This window comes from Charadrius vociferus, unplaced genomic scaffold (genome assembly GCF_000708025.1).
Source record: "Charadrius vociferus isolate BGI_N301 unplaced genomic scaffold, ASM70802v2 scaffold259, whole genome shotgun sequence".
Lineage (NCBI taxonomy): Eukaryota > Metazoa > Chordata > Aves > Charadriiformes > Charadriidae > Charadrius > Charadrius vociferus.
This window is the reverse complement of record NW_009661368.1, coordinates 2301548-2318738: the sequence shown is the minus strand read 5'-3', so window position 1 is coordinate 2318738 and position 17191 is coordinate 2301548. Positions and strand designations below refer to the sequence as shown.

The following is a 17191-nucleotide window of genomic DNA, read 5'->3' as shown; positions in this document are numbered from 1 at the left end:
ATCAGTAAACACACAGCTGTAAGAGACAAAATGGAACCACACTACAACAGGGAAGTTTCATATATTTACAACATACCTATCATACAAAAACATTTGGAAATATTTAGGGAGTGATTTCTTCTCTGTCCAGCTGTAAGATATAAAAGAAACACTGGAGGGTTTGTTGATTTTGTTGCCCTCCCCAGTATCTACAGAATAGTTTTAACTTTTCGCAAAGTTTATAAAAAACTTTGTATTGCAAGAATTTGTCATCCAACCTGAACTCTTCCATTTTTCCATGCTTGTTTATCATCATCGCTGGCATCCACTGGGGCAGTTTATCAGAAGACAAAGAGTTTGTAAAGTTCTTTACAGTCCTTTACCGATGGTCTGACCTGTAGGTTGGAAAAGTGTCTGTGCGATGAAGCTTCACTGGGCTGGAAACATCTTCAGCAAGTCCGATGCAAAAAAAAAAAACAGAACAACACTGAGTAAGACACAGGCACCTTATTCAGCATTTTATAAAGGACTACATGAATTACAAATTACAGCCTTTCAATTAAACCTATCCCCGCTTCATCTGCTACTCCACTCAGATTTGCTTTCCCAGTTCCTTAAGAACTGAAAGTTGTATGAAGCAAATAAATTTTTTTAAAATTTTGAGTTTGTATTTTAAATGAAAAATGCACTTTAGCTCACAATATTAGCATCAGTTCTTTTCTGTACATTAGAAAAGAGGACAAGAGCCAGTTCAGAAATCATAACTTCCAACTTCGGTGGAAGAAAGTTTTTGCATACAAGGTTTCAGGTGCCTCTACCGTTGAGTGAGTGAAACACTGCTTCACACATAGGGAACTATACAACTCAGTGTAACAATTATTTCACATTTCTTTTTCCAATAGTAATTGAAGCATTTCAAGATTTTGGCAGCCTAATCTAATTAGAGGTGCTTGGGGTTACCACTGAAGTAGTAGCCCTGACTGCTGAACAAGACAAGGACTTCAGTGTCGTTGCTAATTACAACGCTGGCTGCATGCCTTACCTGTTTTATAAAGACTTTTACCCCATTCTCATGACGACAATATCCTAGGATCCTTTTTTTTTCCAGTTTAACAAGCAAGCTATTTTTCTAAATATGAAACGAGTGGTTTGTACCCATACAGTCTATTTATCTTGTGTCAACTGAATGCTGAATTATTGTTTTAATAAAGGATGCTATAGTAAGGCACAGTACGCCCAATCCACTGATCGTGTCAGAATGCTGCAAGCAGTCTTGTTCTCATGTGCCACAGGCTGCCACCAGCAGGTCATCTTCCCATGCCCTAATTTATTGAACAAATTTCAACAGGCATGTAAGCGCTGCTTTTATTATTCATCCCGCCTCTGGAACATTTGCCGGGTTTAGCTGGGGCTTTTTATGTGCTGCCTGCCCCCTCTAGTGTTGAAAAAAGGAAAAAGGAAAAATATTAGATTTTATGGTTTGCTGAAAAATTCGCTGAGGATCAGACTGGAATACAGCTATCTATGTCAGGGCTGCCAGCGCTTGTAATTTTTAATCACAGCTTGTGATAGTCTGTGTTCTAGAGGTGCTAACCTCTACAATCTCCTGCTTTATTAAAAAAAAGTAAAATAAATATCATTCATTATTCCTTGAGAAACCCCTAGTATCTGAGAGAAGGAAAAAAAGAAACGAAACCAAAAAAAAATGAGACTCAAAAAGTTTTCCAAAGCAGAATGTTTTAAAATATCTGTCTAGTGATTTCTGAATGCTTGATGTTGGTAAATGATATCTCCATGTTAGTACCAGAAAGCCCTGCTAGCTCCTGAGGTTCTCTGCTACACGCAGGTTTACCTGTGGGGTTTTTTGGCAGCAGGATGGGGCACGTGGGGCAGGGCTGCCCCTTGGTGCAGCACACGCCAGCCCTGACCTTCAGCGATGACACAGAAACAACCCGTAGCCTGATGACCACGCTGAGCTTCACTTCCTAACACCCTCACAGTGAAAGGAAACTGCTTCAGTCCATCTTTATCATCCAAATGTTTAATTAAGCTCAGCCTTCATTGCATACATTGTGAAAATAAAGTTACAGCAGGTATTGGCTCCTTCCATTTAATGCTCCAGGCTGTCACACTTCTATTAAGTGTTCAGTCTGTTTTCTTCTGGCTTTTCTGAGGAACACCCTGATCCTGACTTCACAACTCATCAATAACAACTTCTGTGCAAACACTAACTCCGCCAGCCCACGTGGCTTAGAGTGGAAGAGGGCGTTTTGAAATACAAATGGGGTGTTGTTTCTTTGGGGTTTTTTCAATTCTAAAAATAAACGTGACCACAAGATGCTGACTTTGGACCACCTCCTCAGCGGTACTAAGCACCGTCAGCTCCTGCTCCAGAGGTGCCTCTGGAGAAACTGGCACAAAGCATCAACAGTGTGTGACAGGGAATGCAGTTTTCGTTTTATCTCAGGAGATTAAAGTTTAGTGTTGAAACATGCTCCGAAATACTGGGGCAGAGACGGCTCACGTCAGCACTGCTGTTAGCCATCCGTGCGCCCTGCAGGTGTGGTGGGCTTCCTTTCCTCCTCCCCATCCCTGCACTCAGTAACCACTAGATGTCCCTTGGTGACCACGGAGGGACAACTGGGTGCAGAGACCTCCCCGGGGAGCCGTTCCTCCCTCTCCGCAGCCTGGGGAGGTTCTCAGGGAGGAGGGGGCTGAGCTGTGCTGCCCCTTGGGCTGACAGCAAGGAGGGGATTTGGAGAAGACACCTGTCCATCATCAGGCCACACCGCAGTGCACGGTGGCAGCATTGCAGCTGCTCAAGCAACAGTTTTCTAGAACTACGTATTGTGGCCATTTCCTTTTATTTTCCCTAATTCGGCTGGTTTGGAGGATGCAGCTGTTTAGGTTGAATGTTAGCAAGTACACAAAATGAATAATGAAGACGGCATCATTCTTAGCATGAGGCAGCCATCCAAAGGAGAGGGGAGCCAAACGGTTGTAAGTCTGGCAAAAAAAGCAGGTGCCATTAAAAGAGTTTGGTAGCAGGAAGGATTGGGCAACCTTGATAACTGGTCATCCTGTAACAGTAATTTCTCCTTGTTTACCAAAAAAAAATGGTCAGAAAACTTGTCATATGATGGATCGCTCTCCAATGAGAAGTAAGAAGAGCACCTCCTGATGACAACCCGTCTGCCAAGGTGTCCATATTAAGGTGAGATGGGCCCTTCTCTCCATCAACCAGACAGCAGTGGCAACCGGCTTAGACCAGACATCAACCTTCAGTGAAATGGGCAGATACCAAAATGATTCAATGTTTTCCTGATCTGATTTGTGCAGGGACTCTTTCCACCCCAGCCCCTTACCTTGCAGACCGTAGAGCTGGCCAGTGCTGTGCTGTCGCGTGATGTGCTGCCAGTAGGCACTGCGGGGCAAGGGCACCATGGTGCTGAGGGACACGGCTCGCTCGCTCATTTTCATCTGAAGCTGCAAAGCAGTAAACTGATGTGAAGGAGACAGTCGTGTTTATTGCAAACCCTCCGAGAACAGCACGACCACCGGCTGCACGGACTTCTAACAATACTGCCAGCACAGCCTCTCCCTCCCTCTGCCCACCCTACCCGAGCAGAGGCAACTCTCGGGGGTCAGTCTCCACGAGCACACACCACCCGGGTTAGGAGGCCACGCTGCTGTTGCACACCAGAGCTCACCTTGGTGCTCCCCCGGTCCTGGGCTAGCACTGCTTCCCCGGAGGGGAGTTTTAACTCAAGCAGCTGAAACAGAAACTGGGGGTCAGTGGAACACAGGAAAGCCTCAGTACGCTTCCCCGTTAGTGGCAAAGCCATCTGAGGGTCTCCCCAGCTACGCAAGCAACTTCCCAAAGCTAAATACAGCCTCAGCACACCAAGAACCTGACTGGAGATGTTTCACACGGGTGAAGACAAGTTGTTCTTGTTCGTTTTGAAGCATTTGCGGTTCATCTCCCCTCTCCTACAGCTGAGGCACGCACCAGCTGGATGGCACAGGAGTTCAACACAGGAGATAACGGCATCCTTCAGCTAAATTCCTGAACGAACAGCACGTCCAGGTATGGGGAGAGGAGAGCATGTGGGCTGCATTGCATTGCTGGAAGCCCCATCTCACACTGCCCCCTCCATACGGGGCCTTCAGCTACATTTTCTTGCATAATCACAGCCCCTCGTTAGTTATGCTGTGCCTGACACAAAAACATATGAGAACTGACTACTTTACAGTACTTTTTTTCCCATGAACTTAATAAGATGTATGTGCAAGCTGATAAAAATAATTGGATTTTATCATAAGCTCCACAGTACAGCTAAAATTCTCCCAAAGCTCAGGAAAACATCAGTTCAAACACACCGAGACTGCACTTGACTTTTCTAATTTATAAAGATAGCTTTTACAGAAAGGCAAGCTTTTACATTTTAGTTTCACAAAACCTGTGATGAAAGAACCTTTTAGAAGATCGGTATATTTTGGAGCAAAACCAAACAGGCAAAACAAGCACAGAAAAGAGGTGAGGACTGGCTGTATCTGAAAAGACCCATTTCCAAGTGAATTAGAGGTGCCATCTACCTCCAACCTCCTCTCTGTACAGTGGACATTGTGCCTGTGCTATGAAGGTAAAACAAAACAAAACAAACCCCAGGTCAAGTCCTGCTCTTAAAATACCCACCTCCGCATCAGCTGGATGTGAATCACCGCACCGTGCAACGTTCCACCTACATCCTACAGCGTATTTATCACAGCTCCCTCACTAACGCCCCACCACCCTCTGCAGTGTCACCACACACATCTCAGCACCATGGAAACAAACAACGATGCATCTTTTCCCAGGGATAAAAATTAGCAGAGCAATGTGACGATGGCATTTCCTGGCTGGAGATACTTTTTTCAGTGGTTCCATTTATTGGTGAGTCGGACAGCAAGCTACGGCAGTTTGAGCAACAGTTTGGCTCTTAGGAGGAGTGCAAAAACCCAACAGGCTGTCTTGGGAGAAAAACAGGGACACAGCTAGAGAAAGATTAGATAAAGACACAGAGAAGGACCAGAAGGGGTGCCCCTCCTGAACTCAATCAGCAAGGGAAAAAAATTCAAAAACCCCACAGCTGGAGATAAGAATTAGCACGTTATGTCCTTAATACGCAGTGTTTCATCAAAACACCTCGCACCGCGAGCAAAGGCAGCTTTAATGATGATTGATTTCATTCTCATAATTAACCTACTGCATCTCTGTGACAACAGAAAGAGTAGGAATAACTTGCTAATGACCTGCCCTTATGCTGCGGAAGCAGCCGGCACCGTTCGCAGGTCAAACCCCGCCAGAACGGATATGCCGGCACACGCGTGAGCAAAGGCTGCGAGCAGAGCGCCGGGCGGGAAACGCGACTCCAAATATCGCTAACACAACAAATAATCTGTTAACCGGAGGGCACCTCATCTGTAGCCTCTCGCTCTCTTCTGCCCAAGGGAGGTGGAGAATGCGGAAACCTGAAAGGAGACCGGGATCCCCGGGGCAGTTCAAGCGCAGGTCCCTGCAGACGCGGCAGGGATCGAGTTATGTTAAGTCACACTTAAACCCAAGAAGCAGCAAAGATGTGAGAAGTGGTAAGGGACAACACAAAGTCACCCCGCAGCTCCGGTGGCTCCGAGAGATCCGCAGGGGAAGGGGATGGAGAAGCAGCACTGGGAGCCATCGGCAGGCAGTGCCGAGGGCAGCTGGGGACCCGCTGTGCCGCCGCCTGTCACCCGGGTGGGAGATGTACAGAGCTGCGCTAAGGAGGTTGGTTGGGCTAACGCACAGCTCGGGGTCAAACACAGGGTACGGCTGCTTCCCAGGAGTCCTGGGGGTTCATGGAGGAAAGATTAAGTATTTTCTTTCTTGGATCCCACCTTAACAATCAGCAAAACTTGTATTAGAGGCAAATCCACTGTCTGCTAAAAAAAAGAAAACCCCACCAAACCAACCAAACAAAAAACCAACCAAAAAACACGACCCCCAAAAAACCTCGCCCCAACAGTCTCTCAAGCTAGCTGTGCTCCAAAAGGATAGAAAAGAAAAATTATTTAAGATTTTTAGGTTTGGTTGGTTTCCTCAGGCTGGACTACGCAATTTTCAAAGATTCTGCAGAACAACTTGCACAAGGTAAACCTTCATCTTGGGATCTCCAATTGGAGAAGACTGCGCTCACTGTGGTTTTGAGGAGATATTCTTCCTAGTGAAGTAAATTTCTGTAATCGATCAAAATCAATTAGAATGATAATTGCTTAAGAAACATTTGTTAAATTCATTACAGCAAAACTACAGAATGGTAAACTAATAAAAACAACTTCAGAAATTAAAGGACACTAACATATCGCTGCGATTTTGACTACTATCCATCTTACACTAATACTCAATATTCTTCTTGTATGTCAGAAGTTAGTGAGCACCATTTCCCCTCTTAATTATGAATCTCTGAGGAACTGGCCAGAAATAATAGCAGGCTCCAGCTGGGCAGATGCACTCACACATCAGATGGATCAAGTGCCAAGCGCACTCGGGAGCTCCTGAGAGGGGAAGAAGAGTCAGGGAAGGCTGCCGGTAAACTGGCTGAAAATATCTTTCTATGAAGCACTGAGCTTTAGCTGCCAAAACTGGTAAGTTCACTGTTATTACTTTAGCGAGATGTCAAGTTGTAATGTCTTTTTTCAAGCAACCTGAACCGAGAGGAGGCATAAATGACAGCAGTCAAGTCACAGCACTACTCCTTTCAGTTTTTATGGCAACCAAATACTTATGAAAATATAACTTGAATAGATATTTTCTTTCCATTGTCTGGCAATGCAAAAGTAAAAGGAAAGAAACAGTTGGATGAGATGAGTTACCAAATGACCAGAATGGCTTCACGCATCAATAAGAAAAGCCAGCTCTTCTTCCCTTTAAAAGAGAAAAGGGAGAGATCTTTGAATTCACTGAAAAGGAAAATAAATGAAACCCCCTTGTGAAAGCGTCACAGGCTCTGGTCAGCACATGCTCAGACCTCACCAGAAAGCAACAGCACATTAACAGAAAGCGTCAGGGTGAGGTTCCCAGCTGAGGGAACACTATCGCATCAATTTTCCACATGCATTTCTAGAGCCAGAGCCAGCTACAGTCACGAACCAAACCAACATACTGTAGTACAAAAAGAGCGACTGCTAGGGAGGTGACAGACACATTATAGCCCACATTCTCAACAGTACTTGGCAGCTTTATTTCACTCTATGAGCATGGGACATTCAACTCCCTGGTTGGGTTTTTTTTGCACAGGCTCCAGGAGCCCTCAGGTAGCTTAATACCATCTTCGCCTCCGTCTTGCATAATCACATCACTGATGTAGCACTGGTCAGGATTACAGGAGCAAACAGAAGACATTCTGTGTAGACTTAATTTCTCACCATCAGTATATCCTACTTTCTACTTTTAGTTATGCTTTCTGTAAATAATAGCTCAAGCTTTACTAATATGAAAATTCACCCAGGGTAAATAATCCTTGGAGACAGAACCGATATAGACAGCCTAGCACGAAGTGCGAGCATCTCAAATGAACTCCCTGTTGAAGCGTTCAAAAGCAGAAGAAAAATACAGGTGAAATCAATCAATCTGAAGATGTACTTTACAAATATTTTGTAATCAGCAAAATAAGTCACCTGAGTTCTACACTGGTATCATAAGTCTCTGCCTAAACTTCTAAATCTGACTATCCTTGAACCGCAGAGAAGCCACCGGTCTTACTATTTCGGAACCAGACAACATTTCTATGAAACTCATATTCAGGGGCATACAGACTCATCTGAAACAATTATAATCCACTACTAAATTACGAGACTTTCAGTTCGCCAGGAATATGTTCTTATCCCCCACTTAGCACTCTAAGGTCTATAAAATTAGATTTAGGGGTTGCGGTTGGACACAGTGTTCATGGAAAAGCTTTTAGAGGTTGTGCAGCTGCTCTCTATTGAAATCTATAGCAACTGTGCATCTGTTGAGTCTATTGGCACTTGTAAGATGGAAATTTTACAGCACAGCATCAGACATCATCTATTAAAGATGCTATTATGCAAATGTAAAATCACCAAATATGAAATTGCCCGTAAGTCTATTCACTATTGTTATGGAACTTATTCCTGTTTTTTGAAAATGAAGTGCTCTGAACAGGTTACTCAATCGCTTTTGAGCCTGGTGGGCTACGAATATTAGCTAGTTATGCTGACTTAGCCGAGCTTAATTTTAATCTGCTTAATTTAGTTACTGTTGAGTACTTGTATCATCTACCCATCTGTCTCAACTTAGATAATTTTGGATATTTTTCAACAAAAACTCCCTTTGCTAACTAGAACTATAACGTTTTTTGTTTTAAACAAAGGTCAAAACCAGCAAAGATGGTGTTAAATGATACTTTACTGGGAAAGGGAAAAAATATCAGTGCAGCTGGCTGCAGAGTTCGCGTGCTATTTCTAACAGTTTTGAAAGAAAGCAAGCAAAGTGTCAAGCTCTTCCCAGTGAACCTGGAAGCGCTGGGAAAAGCATGTGGTCTAAATGGACACAGGGCAGAGGCTGTCACAAGAAAGGCTCCAAGTTAGTACTTCATCCTCTCAGACACAGCGCTCTCCCACGGGCTTTAGAGAAGTAAATTACATTGTAATGACACCAGCTAGAAGTTAGCAGAGTAGCATCAACTGAAAACTGGTATGTCACACTACATATAGTGTGAGATATATATAAAAAATTATACGTAACACTAACTAGTATCTTTCCTGTTGAAAGTAAAGACATTGCATGACCCACACCGCCTAGGAATAGACTTGAATTTTCCTCATTTTCCCATTTCGGTTATCCTACCTGCTCTACAAATGACAGAGTTACCCATCTGCCGGCATGCTCGGCTGAAGCAATCAGTTATCCAGTCTGCAAGACTGGTCAGGACATTTGGAAAAAGTTCCCTGTTGATCCTCCTCTCCTCATTTGCTCCACCTCCTTGGACTGTTATTAAGAGAAATAACTTTCCCATCATGCATTTGGCTTCCATTCTGTCTCAAGTGCAAAAAAGTGGAAGAACAAAAGAAATACAAGTACTTAAGACAATTTGTTCACTTCCCCATTCCCTCAACCCCGTTCTCTTCTTAAGTTTCCACAAGTAGTAATGGCACTTTCTGTTTCATCCCAGCTGGGTCATCCAGTTCATACTGGGATAATTCATCACTACAACTTATCTCTGAAACTAAGATGTTAGTAGAATTACTGAAAGGATTAGACATGGCTGGGGATAACAGCAGTGCTTTTGTTTACAATAAGAGAAAAACCCAAGTCTTGTTGCAGATTACTGCAACAATTAAACCAATTACTACTGCCTGGGATGGAGATAGCTTTCATAGCCAGGCTCTTCCGCAGCTGTCCATTCTGGGCATTTTACACATTCCAGAAAGCTTGTTATCTTCAGGATACTAATTTTACTGTCAAAGTCAACCTGTGAGTCTTGGGGTACACCGACCAATTGTGAGATGGGATAAACAGAACATCCCTTTTCACTCCACAGGTTTCATGACCAAAAAAAAAAAAAAAAAAATTAAAGTTAGTAAGATCCTGAACCACATTAGCTGCAAGTGCCATAAAACTGCCTTTCTTAGACATAATGCTTTTGGAGATGCCACACTATCTGTTCTCAATGCTAGTTTTGCATCTTACACTTCTATATTTCCCACTGGTCACCTGCATCATAAAATAAGTTTTAGACACAAAAAGCACTTGTGGAAAACAGACATCCACTGAGAGATCAGACAAACATCCAGTCCTCCCCCATAGTTTAATCTGAACCATATGACTCTTTCCAAATCCGCCTTGGAGTGTAGACATCAATTAGCAAATGGAAAACTGAGCATGAGCCACAACATTTTGCAAATAGATTGATGAGAAATGCTTCCAAACAAGCTCATGATGCTGATTAATCAAATGAACCTAATGAGAATGTGCACTGACAGAAGCTTATCATCTCCATATTAATTCACACTTATTGATAGCTTTGCAAACACAAAAATCAAGGACTGTAAGTTTCCCTGCTTTGATACTTGGCAAGGAACACCAGTTATGTATACTGTCCTAAATATTAAAATCAAACAGAATTTATTAAAAGCAATAATCAGACCGCTTACTATCTGTGAATCAAAACTTAAAAATCGCATCGAAGAAACATACTGTTCATTGTTGCCCAGTGCGAAATAACAAGCATAATGAGCAGCCGTACCATTGAATTTTTCACACTCTGCAACAAGCGCTCGTGTTGTTCTGCTATGGCCAAAGCAGCCGAGTGCACCTTCTGATAGATCGCTTCCCCATCTCTGGTCTGAAATATGAATAGTCCTTCTCCTGTGTCACACATCCTGCCAAAGCAAGAACAGATGGGATCCAAGTGTGAGATTTCAGTTTACAGATTACCATCAACAAGAAAAATTTTACCCTGCCGCTCTAAAAGCACTATCGCACAAGCAGTAAGAAAACAAAAGGTGTTGAAATATGGAACGAAGTTATCTAAAAGTCTTTGCATATGGGTCTTACCAGCCCTGGTCCAATCTTACTATTTTAGCCCATATTTGTATTGCTCTTACGAAACGGGGACTCAGCTAAGTACCACTGATCTATCACAAGTGCTTAAGCTCTAGAGAGTTCATGCGCAAGACCCAGATTTTTAATATTTAGACCCTATTTAGAATCTGTGCCAGGTAGGATTAATTTGTCTTCCCCGTTCAGACTTTTAACACTGCCCGTAATGAGTTTTGCAGGGTTTTGTCTTCTACTGGAAACAATAAATACATATCCTCAGCATCTCAATTGCATTGTCTTATCATGGCTAATGCATGATCAGCTAAATAAAAATGTATCCCCCACCCCAGCCCCCCCGAGAACTGAATTCTGCAGTAATATGGAGGATGGACATTTAAATGCCTCTTCCCTTTCCAGGCAAGTTAATTGTATGATCTGTTTCTGTTTTACTATTGTAATTCTTTAATGTGCTTATCTAAAATAATGCCTCCATATCCCTTAGAAAGGATTTGATAGTTTAGTTCAATAAATAAGTGTTCCAACTTCAGCCACGCAAACACCAGCTCATTAAGGCTGAGCTGCAGGAAGCAATACAGAACAACATCTCTAAAACAAGGAATTGCATTAAAACTTCTTATAAAGCCGTTTGTCCAACAGATGGAAAACAGGAACATAATCAATGGAAAACAGGAGTCCCTTCTCCATAACTTTAGGTTGTTTTTGGGAAACAACTTGGCACTCGCTGCTCTCAACTTCAAACTCCACTCCTGGTACAGAACCCATAACCCTGTGCCCAAAGGCCCACCTTGTGCAAATTCTGCAATGATGTTCACCCCTTCTGCCCAGTTCTGTCCATCCAATTCTCTGCCTTGTATACACCTTTATTTAAGAACAATCCTATACAGTAATACACGATGCTGTCAGCCTCCACCCTGCGGTCCCCTGGGATGCCTCAGCTCTCCCACCCCCATCCTCAGGCACTTTTATTTGGCAACTGCTTCCATTCAAGCTGCAACACGGGATTAAGAGGGTTTTTATTTGTTTTTATATTTGTTTCCTTTTTTTATTATTATTTTTTAGCAGAGGGTACAGACTAGCCACTGTCTGAAGATACGCTTTCATCTCCTTCAACAACCTTCGAAGTGGTCCAGAGCACCACCCAGCACCACGGAGGAAAGCAACGCAGTACAGCGAACACACACACCTACCTCCCCGCTTCAAACGTGAACCAAGATGGGTCCCGCCCGTAGCGTCGGAGGGCACTTAATGGCCAAGAGATGAGTTTTACTCTGGGATTCTGGATGTCCCAAAGACAGATATTCTCAAATGTTATCTGCAAGGTACATTCCCCATGCACATCTAAATTAGGGGATGGCATCAAATACACATTGAATCTCTCTGGGAGAAAAACAAAAGGTTAGTCTAAAATCCCTGCTCATTAAATGTGCAAGTCATTAAAGGAATTTCCTATTTTCCACCTCTATTACAAGATCTCATTTCCACTTAGAACAATTAATTCAAAACCAAAAATTCAATTCCTTCCAGTAATTCAATAAACTCTGTGTTTTGGGCAGTCAGAATGCTGCACTCAAAGGGTGTCAAACATTTGTGTGTGCATTCAGATACAGAAGAGAACTGCACCATCATAATCCTGATATTTGCAAACAATTAATAAAATTGTGTGCATGAATAAATACATTGCAATTGCATTTGTGCATGTAATTAGTTAATTTGCTTATGAAAGTGAAGTAGCCGTGGGCTCAGGTTTTGCATGCAATTACTATTATTTATTATTTGCTTTACAGTGCTGCCAAAGAGCCTCAGTCACAGAGTGAAACCGTTGTACAGGCATCATACAAGAAAACACACAACAAAAGATAGTCCCCATCTCCAAGAGCAGCTAACTTGTCTGAGAAAGAAAAGTGCTATTCCAAAATAATTCTAGTTACTTTACTTATTACCTCTGGTAGCAATTTAAAAAAGCAAAAGCCAAAAATAAACCCCAGACAAACAAACCCCTCCCCCCAAAACAGGGAGGAGGGCTTGGAAAAACAATTTTGCACCACTTTATTTCTGATATTCACGTGCACAGTCCAAAAGACTTTAAAATAATGCAAATAAAGATTTAAAAGGTAACATTTATGTACCTACCACTCTGCTCCCTCTCTACTCCAGATGCCAACAAGTCAGGCTCTCCAAGGCTAATGTCATTAATTCGTGTTCCAAGGCACTCCATCTGCAGCACCTTGCACCACTCATCTGCCTCAAGTTCTGTATAAATGCCCAGAAAATCTGTGTGTAGGTATAATACATTTATGATTTCACAATTAATGCTCTCATGCTTTCTAACGTGCGTTGCCATTTTACCCACCTGACTCACAAGCAAAGGTTTTGGAGGTGTCATCACTAAAATAAATCCCAACAGCATGCTTCTTTGTGCTTTTTGGCATTCGCAATATATTCTTCACATTATTGAGCTCTGTGACCTGGAAAAGCACAATTTGGAGTTTTAATTAGGAGCTTGAAAAGTTATATATCCATTATTGACTGGAGAAGGAGAGAAAAGAATTATGTCATGTTGCAAAGGACAGAGAAAAGGAGAGAAAGCATGAACATGCCTATGATTGCTCTTTAAGAAATGCAGCCTTGACATGAATGACCTTAGACAATCAACTTGAAGACCCTGGGTGATGAAGCAGCCACGTCCTCCAGTTCTCTCTTGTCTGTACGTGAGCTTCAGTGCAACACCATCCAAACAGGATTTTAGCCAAGAGGGGGTAGAATCAAAGCTCACTCCAGTTGGAGAAATATTTACATGAAGGACATGAGAAAGACCAACCTGATGTAGCAGAAGCAAAGAGAGGTGAAGATAAAAATCTAAAAGATTCACCCATTTGCAGGAGCAAGTCCAGTTCCAGTACAGATCTCATCGTGGAGGACAAAGCTGTAAGAATGGCGAAAAGCTGCTCTCTTAATTATTTTTTGATGGAAAGTTGAGGATTTGTTAGAATAGTTCACTTAAAAAAAAAAAATTAAATCACAGTTTTAGCTATTAGAAAGCTTTTTAGCTTTAAAGATTCACAGACTTGTAAACACAGATTTCTGTTGCTTGGCTGCCAAAAACTGATTGGAGAAATGGCTTTCACACCAAAAAAATAAACATGCATCTGTTACCTTGTATACAGCTTTAGTAAATACATACTACAGTTGCTCCATATTTCTAACATCCACTTTTCACCCTCACAACCATAAGTAACACTCCTAAATTTGACTGAGGAGGAATTCTTCATTATTTGAATTCCTTTTAATATAAAGGTTAACACCCAGACAGGGAATCAGGAAGTTATATTTAAATATTCACTATCAGAAAACATTTCACTGATTCTTTTACATGGTAGGGGTTAGAGAGAGAGAAAGAAGGGGAATTTAACAGTAATGTTCCCAAAGCTGTACAACACATCTTTACTACTTTGGTCTCATCAATCCTGGGGGATAGCCTCATATCAAACTGTGTCAACTGTAAACTAAGAAATGCAGTAATTGTCTTACAGATAAGACTCAGGAAGTATAAAGAATTATCAGTGTTGTAGGCTCCAGCAACAGAAACTGCTCCTCTTGAGCATCTTGGGTTCACCAGCACACCCACTGCCTCTCTCTCCCTTCACCCTAAGTCACTTTCTTCTGGGAGTCAATTTATTGCCCATTCCCTTCCAGCAGGGGAGATCAGACAGCCCAAACCACATTTTCAAGCAAGACCCCTGAAAAGGTAATCTTATTGCAAATGGAAGGAACATTTTTTTAGCAATGTCACCCCAAAATAAAAACAAGCAACACATCCAACGTCCAGAAACTCACTCTATGGGTAGTAGCAGAAGGAATAATGGAAGGAACATCCCATGGGGAACTCACCAAACTTGATAGCTGCCAAATTTAGAACTCAGGTTTTTATAGCCTCCAGGTTTAGGATTTTGAGAAGTGTCAAAACTGAGACTTCCTAATTGCACTTCATTTTGCATGAGCATTTTTCACTCTTCCAGGAAATCCTGTGATGGAAGCACATCCCCCAGTGCTAACAAGACACCGACAAACTCAACATCAAGTATGACAAATCTGTCATAACCTATTCCCATCATGCTCAGCACATGACAGGTCAAGCACAAATTGCCAGCTGCCAAGTTCGACTCATATATTTTTCTCGTATGCCAAGAAAGGATTCAAATGCAAGAGGAAAAAAAGCGCTAGATGTTTTCATTCAGGACAGCAACCACCCTGACATTTACACTGAGCACATTCATATTTTCTGCAAGTGAATGTGCTAATGAAGTTTTGTACCTACGAGCACCAAAGTTAGCAGAAGCAGAACGTAGCCATACATTTTGGTAATGAATCATTTAGCTATCTAGGATTTGTCCTAATGGAAAGCTCATTTCTTAAAATCAGGCGTGTCACACTCCTACTGCTGCATATCCCAGTAATTGTCTCTAGCGCGATGAATCCTGAGGATGCTGTGACAGGGCTCGGTGAGAACATGAAAGGTTTATACGAGGCAGGGAACAGCACACCGCCTCCCCACCCTGGCTCAGGAGCCAAAAGCACTTTCAGCAGGTCAGAGGCTCGGCAGTTCCAACCGCTCGGCTGCTGCCCATGCCCCCACTCAGCCCCTGCTGACAGGCAGCTCGTGTCGCCTCAGCCCCTGGCAGGGAGACACCCTCCATCCTAGCGAGGGAGGTGAAGGACACTCGAGCATGTGGGAAGCTGCGAGCTACTGCACAGGGATGGGAAAGGAAAAACAAACAACCACCCCAACAGTATCACTAATGACCCTGCGTTCAGACTGAGTCATGCACCTCCGGGCCAGATGGGAGCAGATGTTCATAACGCTTCTGGGAATGCGAGAAGGACAAGACTAAAACATTTGCTTTGATCACTGTTTCTTTTACTATGACTCCAACCTTGCACATCTTACCTTCACCACTCCCACCATCCATAAGATCACATTTTACCCCCCAAGTTGTCATGTTTTATTCTCATTAGGGCTACAAGCTGCAACTACTGTCGCATCTCCCTACGTGAGCTCCTGCAGCCTCTGCATCCCTGGCACAGAGTATCCATCACCCATTTCCTCTCATTTCTGTACTACTAGAGACATCCTGTACTTTCCAGTCTCCGCACTCCAGTCTCCAGCTCACCCCACCCACACAAAGGCTTCCAGCCTTGCACAGTGTTGCTTGTATGTCATATCCACCTTGCAGCTCTAGGACCGCATCCTGTCTGAACCCAGCCGTGGGGATTGAGTTTTGCTCCTGCCAATACCTCAGATAACTGCATTCTCCCTCCAGTCTAGGGATTCGCATCAGAAGCAGTTGGTCATTCCAACAAGATCTACCCAGCACACAGGACAGAAGCCATGGACATGCCTTACAACCAAGAAATTTCTTTCTTTCGGTCTCCCAGTCAAGAAGAGTTTCACCAAAAGTTACACAGCAGCTCCTCTTCCATCCTATGGCCCAGCACAGCAATCTCACTTCTGCTGTCCCCAGGTGAGGGCAGCCACTTTATGCTGCCATCACTTCAGTGGACCATAACGGAGTTGTGCAAAACTCAAGGTATCCGGAAGCATGGTGGCTGTGTCACTTAACCTCATACAATCATAGAATTGTCTAGGTTGGAAGAGACCCTTGGGATCAGCGAGTCCAACCATCTACCCTACTCTACAAAGTTCTCCCCTACACCATATCCCCCAACACCACATCTAAACGGCTCTTAAACACATCCAGGGATGGTGACTCAACCACCTCCCTGGGCAGCCTATTCCAATGCCCGACCACTCTTTCTGTGAAAAATTCTTTCCTAATGTTCAGTCTAAATCTACCCTGTTGGAGCTTGAAGCCATTCCCTCTTGTTCTGTCATTAATTATCTGTGAGAAGAGACCAGCACCAACCTCTCTACAGTGTCCTTTCAAACAGTTTCTTTTTTAATGTGTTTATAGAGCTCTATCATAACCCCTCTCCTCATCACTTTGGCTCTACCTCCAAGTGCTATATGCTGGGAAAAGGGAGGAGGGACAGGACAGGGACCCAATATAAGCCCACACACTGCAGCAGTGTGCAGTACGTCAGGTGTTCCCAGGAATTACCTTACGCCCCGCTGTCATGGTTTCAGCTGGGATAGAGTTAACTTTCTTACTAGCAGCCGGTGTAGTGCTGTTTTGGACTTGGGATGTGAAATAGCGTTGCTAGCACACCGATGGTGTTGGCCGTTGCGAAGCAGTCAAGGCCATTTCTGCTCCTCACAACATCCCACCAGCACAAGGAGTTGGGAGGAGACACAGCCGGGACAGCTGACCCCAACTGGGTCCAAAGGATATTCCATACCATATAACGTCATGCTCAGTATATAAAGCTGAGGGAAGAAGGAAAGGGTGATGTTCAGAGTGACGGCATTTGTCTTCCCAAGTAACCATTACCTGTGATGGAGGACCCGTGTCCTGGGGATGGCTGAACACCCGCCTGCCCGTGGGAAGTGGTGAATGAATTCCTTGTTTTGCTTTGCTTGGGTGTGTGGCTCTTGCTCTACCCATTAAACTGTCTTCATCTCAACCCATGAGTTTTTTCTCACTTTTACTCTTCCGA

At 43.3% G+C, this 17191-nt stretch overlaps 1 protein-coding gene across 1 annotated transcript in view; it reads right to left on the bottom strand.

Annotated features, from left to right (window-relative positions):
- Positions 1 to 358: 358 nt before the first annotated feature.
- Positions 359 to 17191, bottom strand: part of DOK5 (docking protein 5) — a 112997-nt gene continuing 96164 nt past the window's right edge. The window contains exons 3-9 of the mRNA XM_009893497.1: positions 12930 to 13044; positions 12710 to 12829; positions 11767 to 11956; positions 10263 to 10398; positions 3690 to 3752; positions 3345 to 3465; positions 359 to 426 (exon numbers count right to left, since the gene is read on the bottom strand). Coding sequence (XP_009891799.1) covers positions 359 to 426; positions 3345 to 3465; positions 3690 to 3752; positions 10263 to 10398; positions 11767 to 11956; positions 12710 to 12829; positions 12930 to 13044 — 813 coding nt within the window. The remainder of the gene's footprint in view (positions 427 to 3344; positions 3466 to 3689; positions 3753 to 10262; positions 10399 to 11766; positions 11957 to 12709; positions 12830 to 12929; positions 13045 to 17191) is intronic.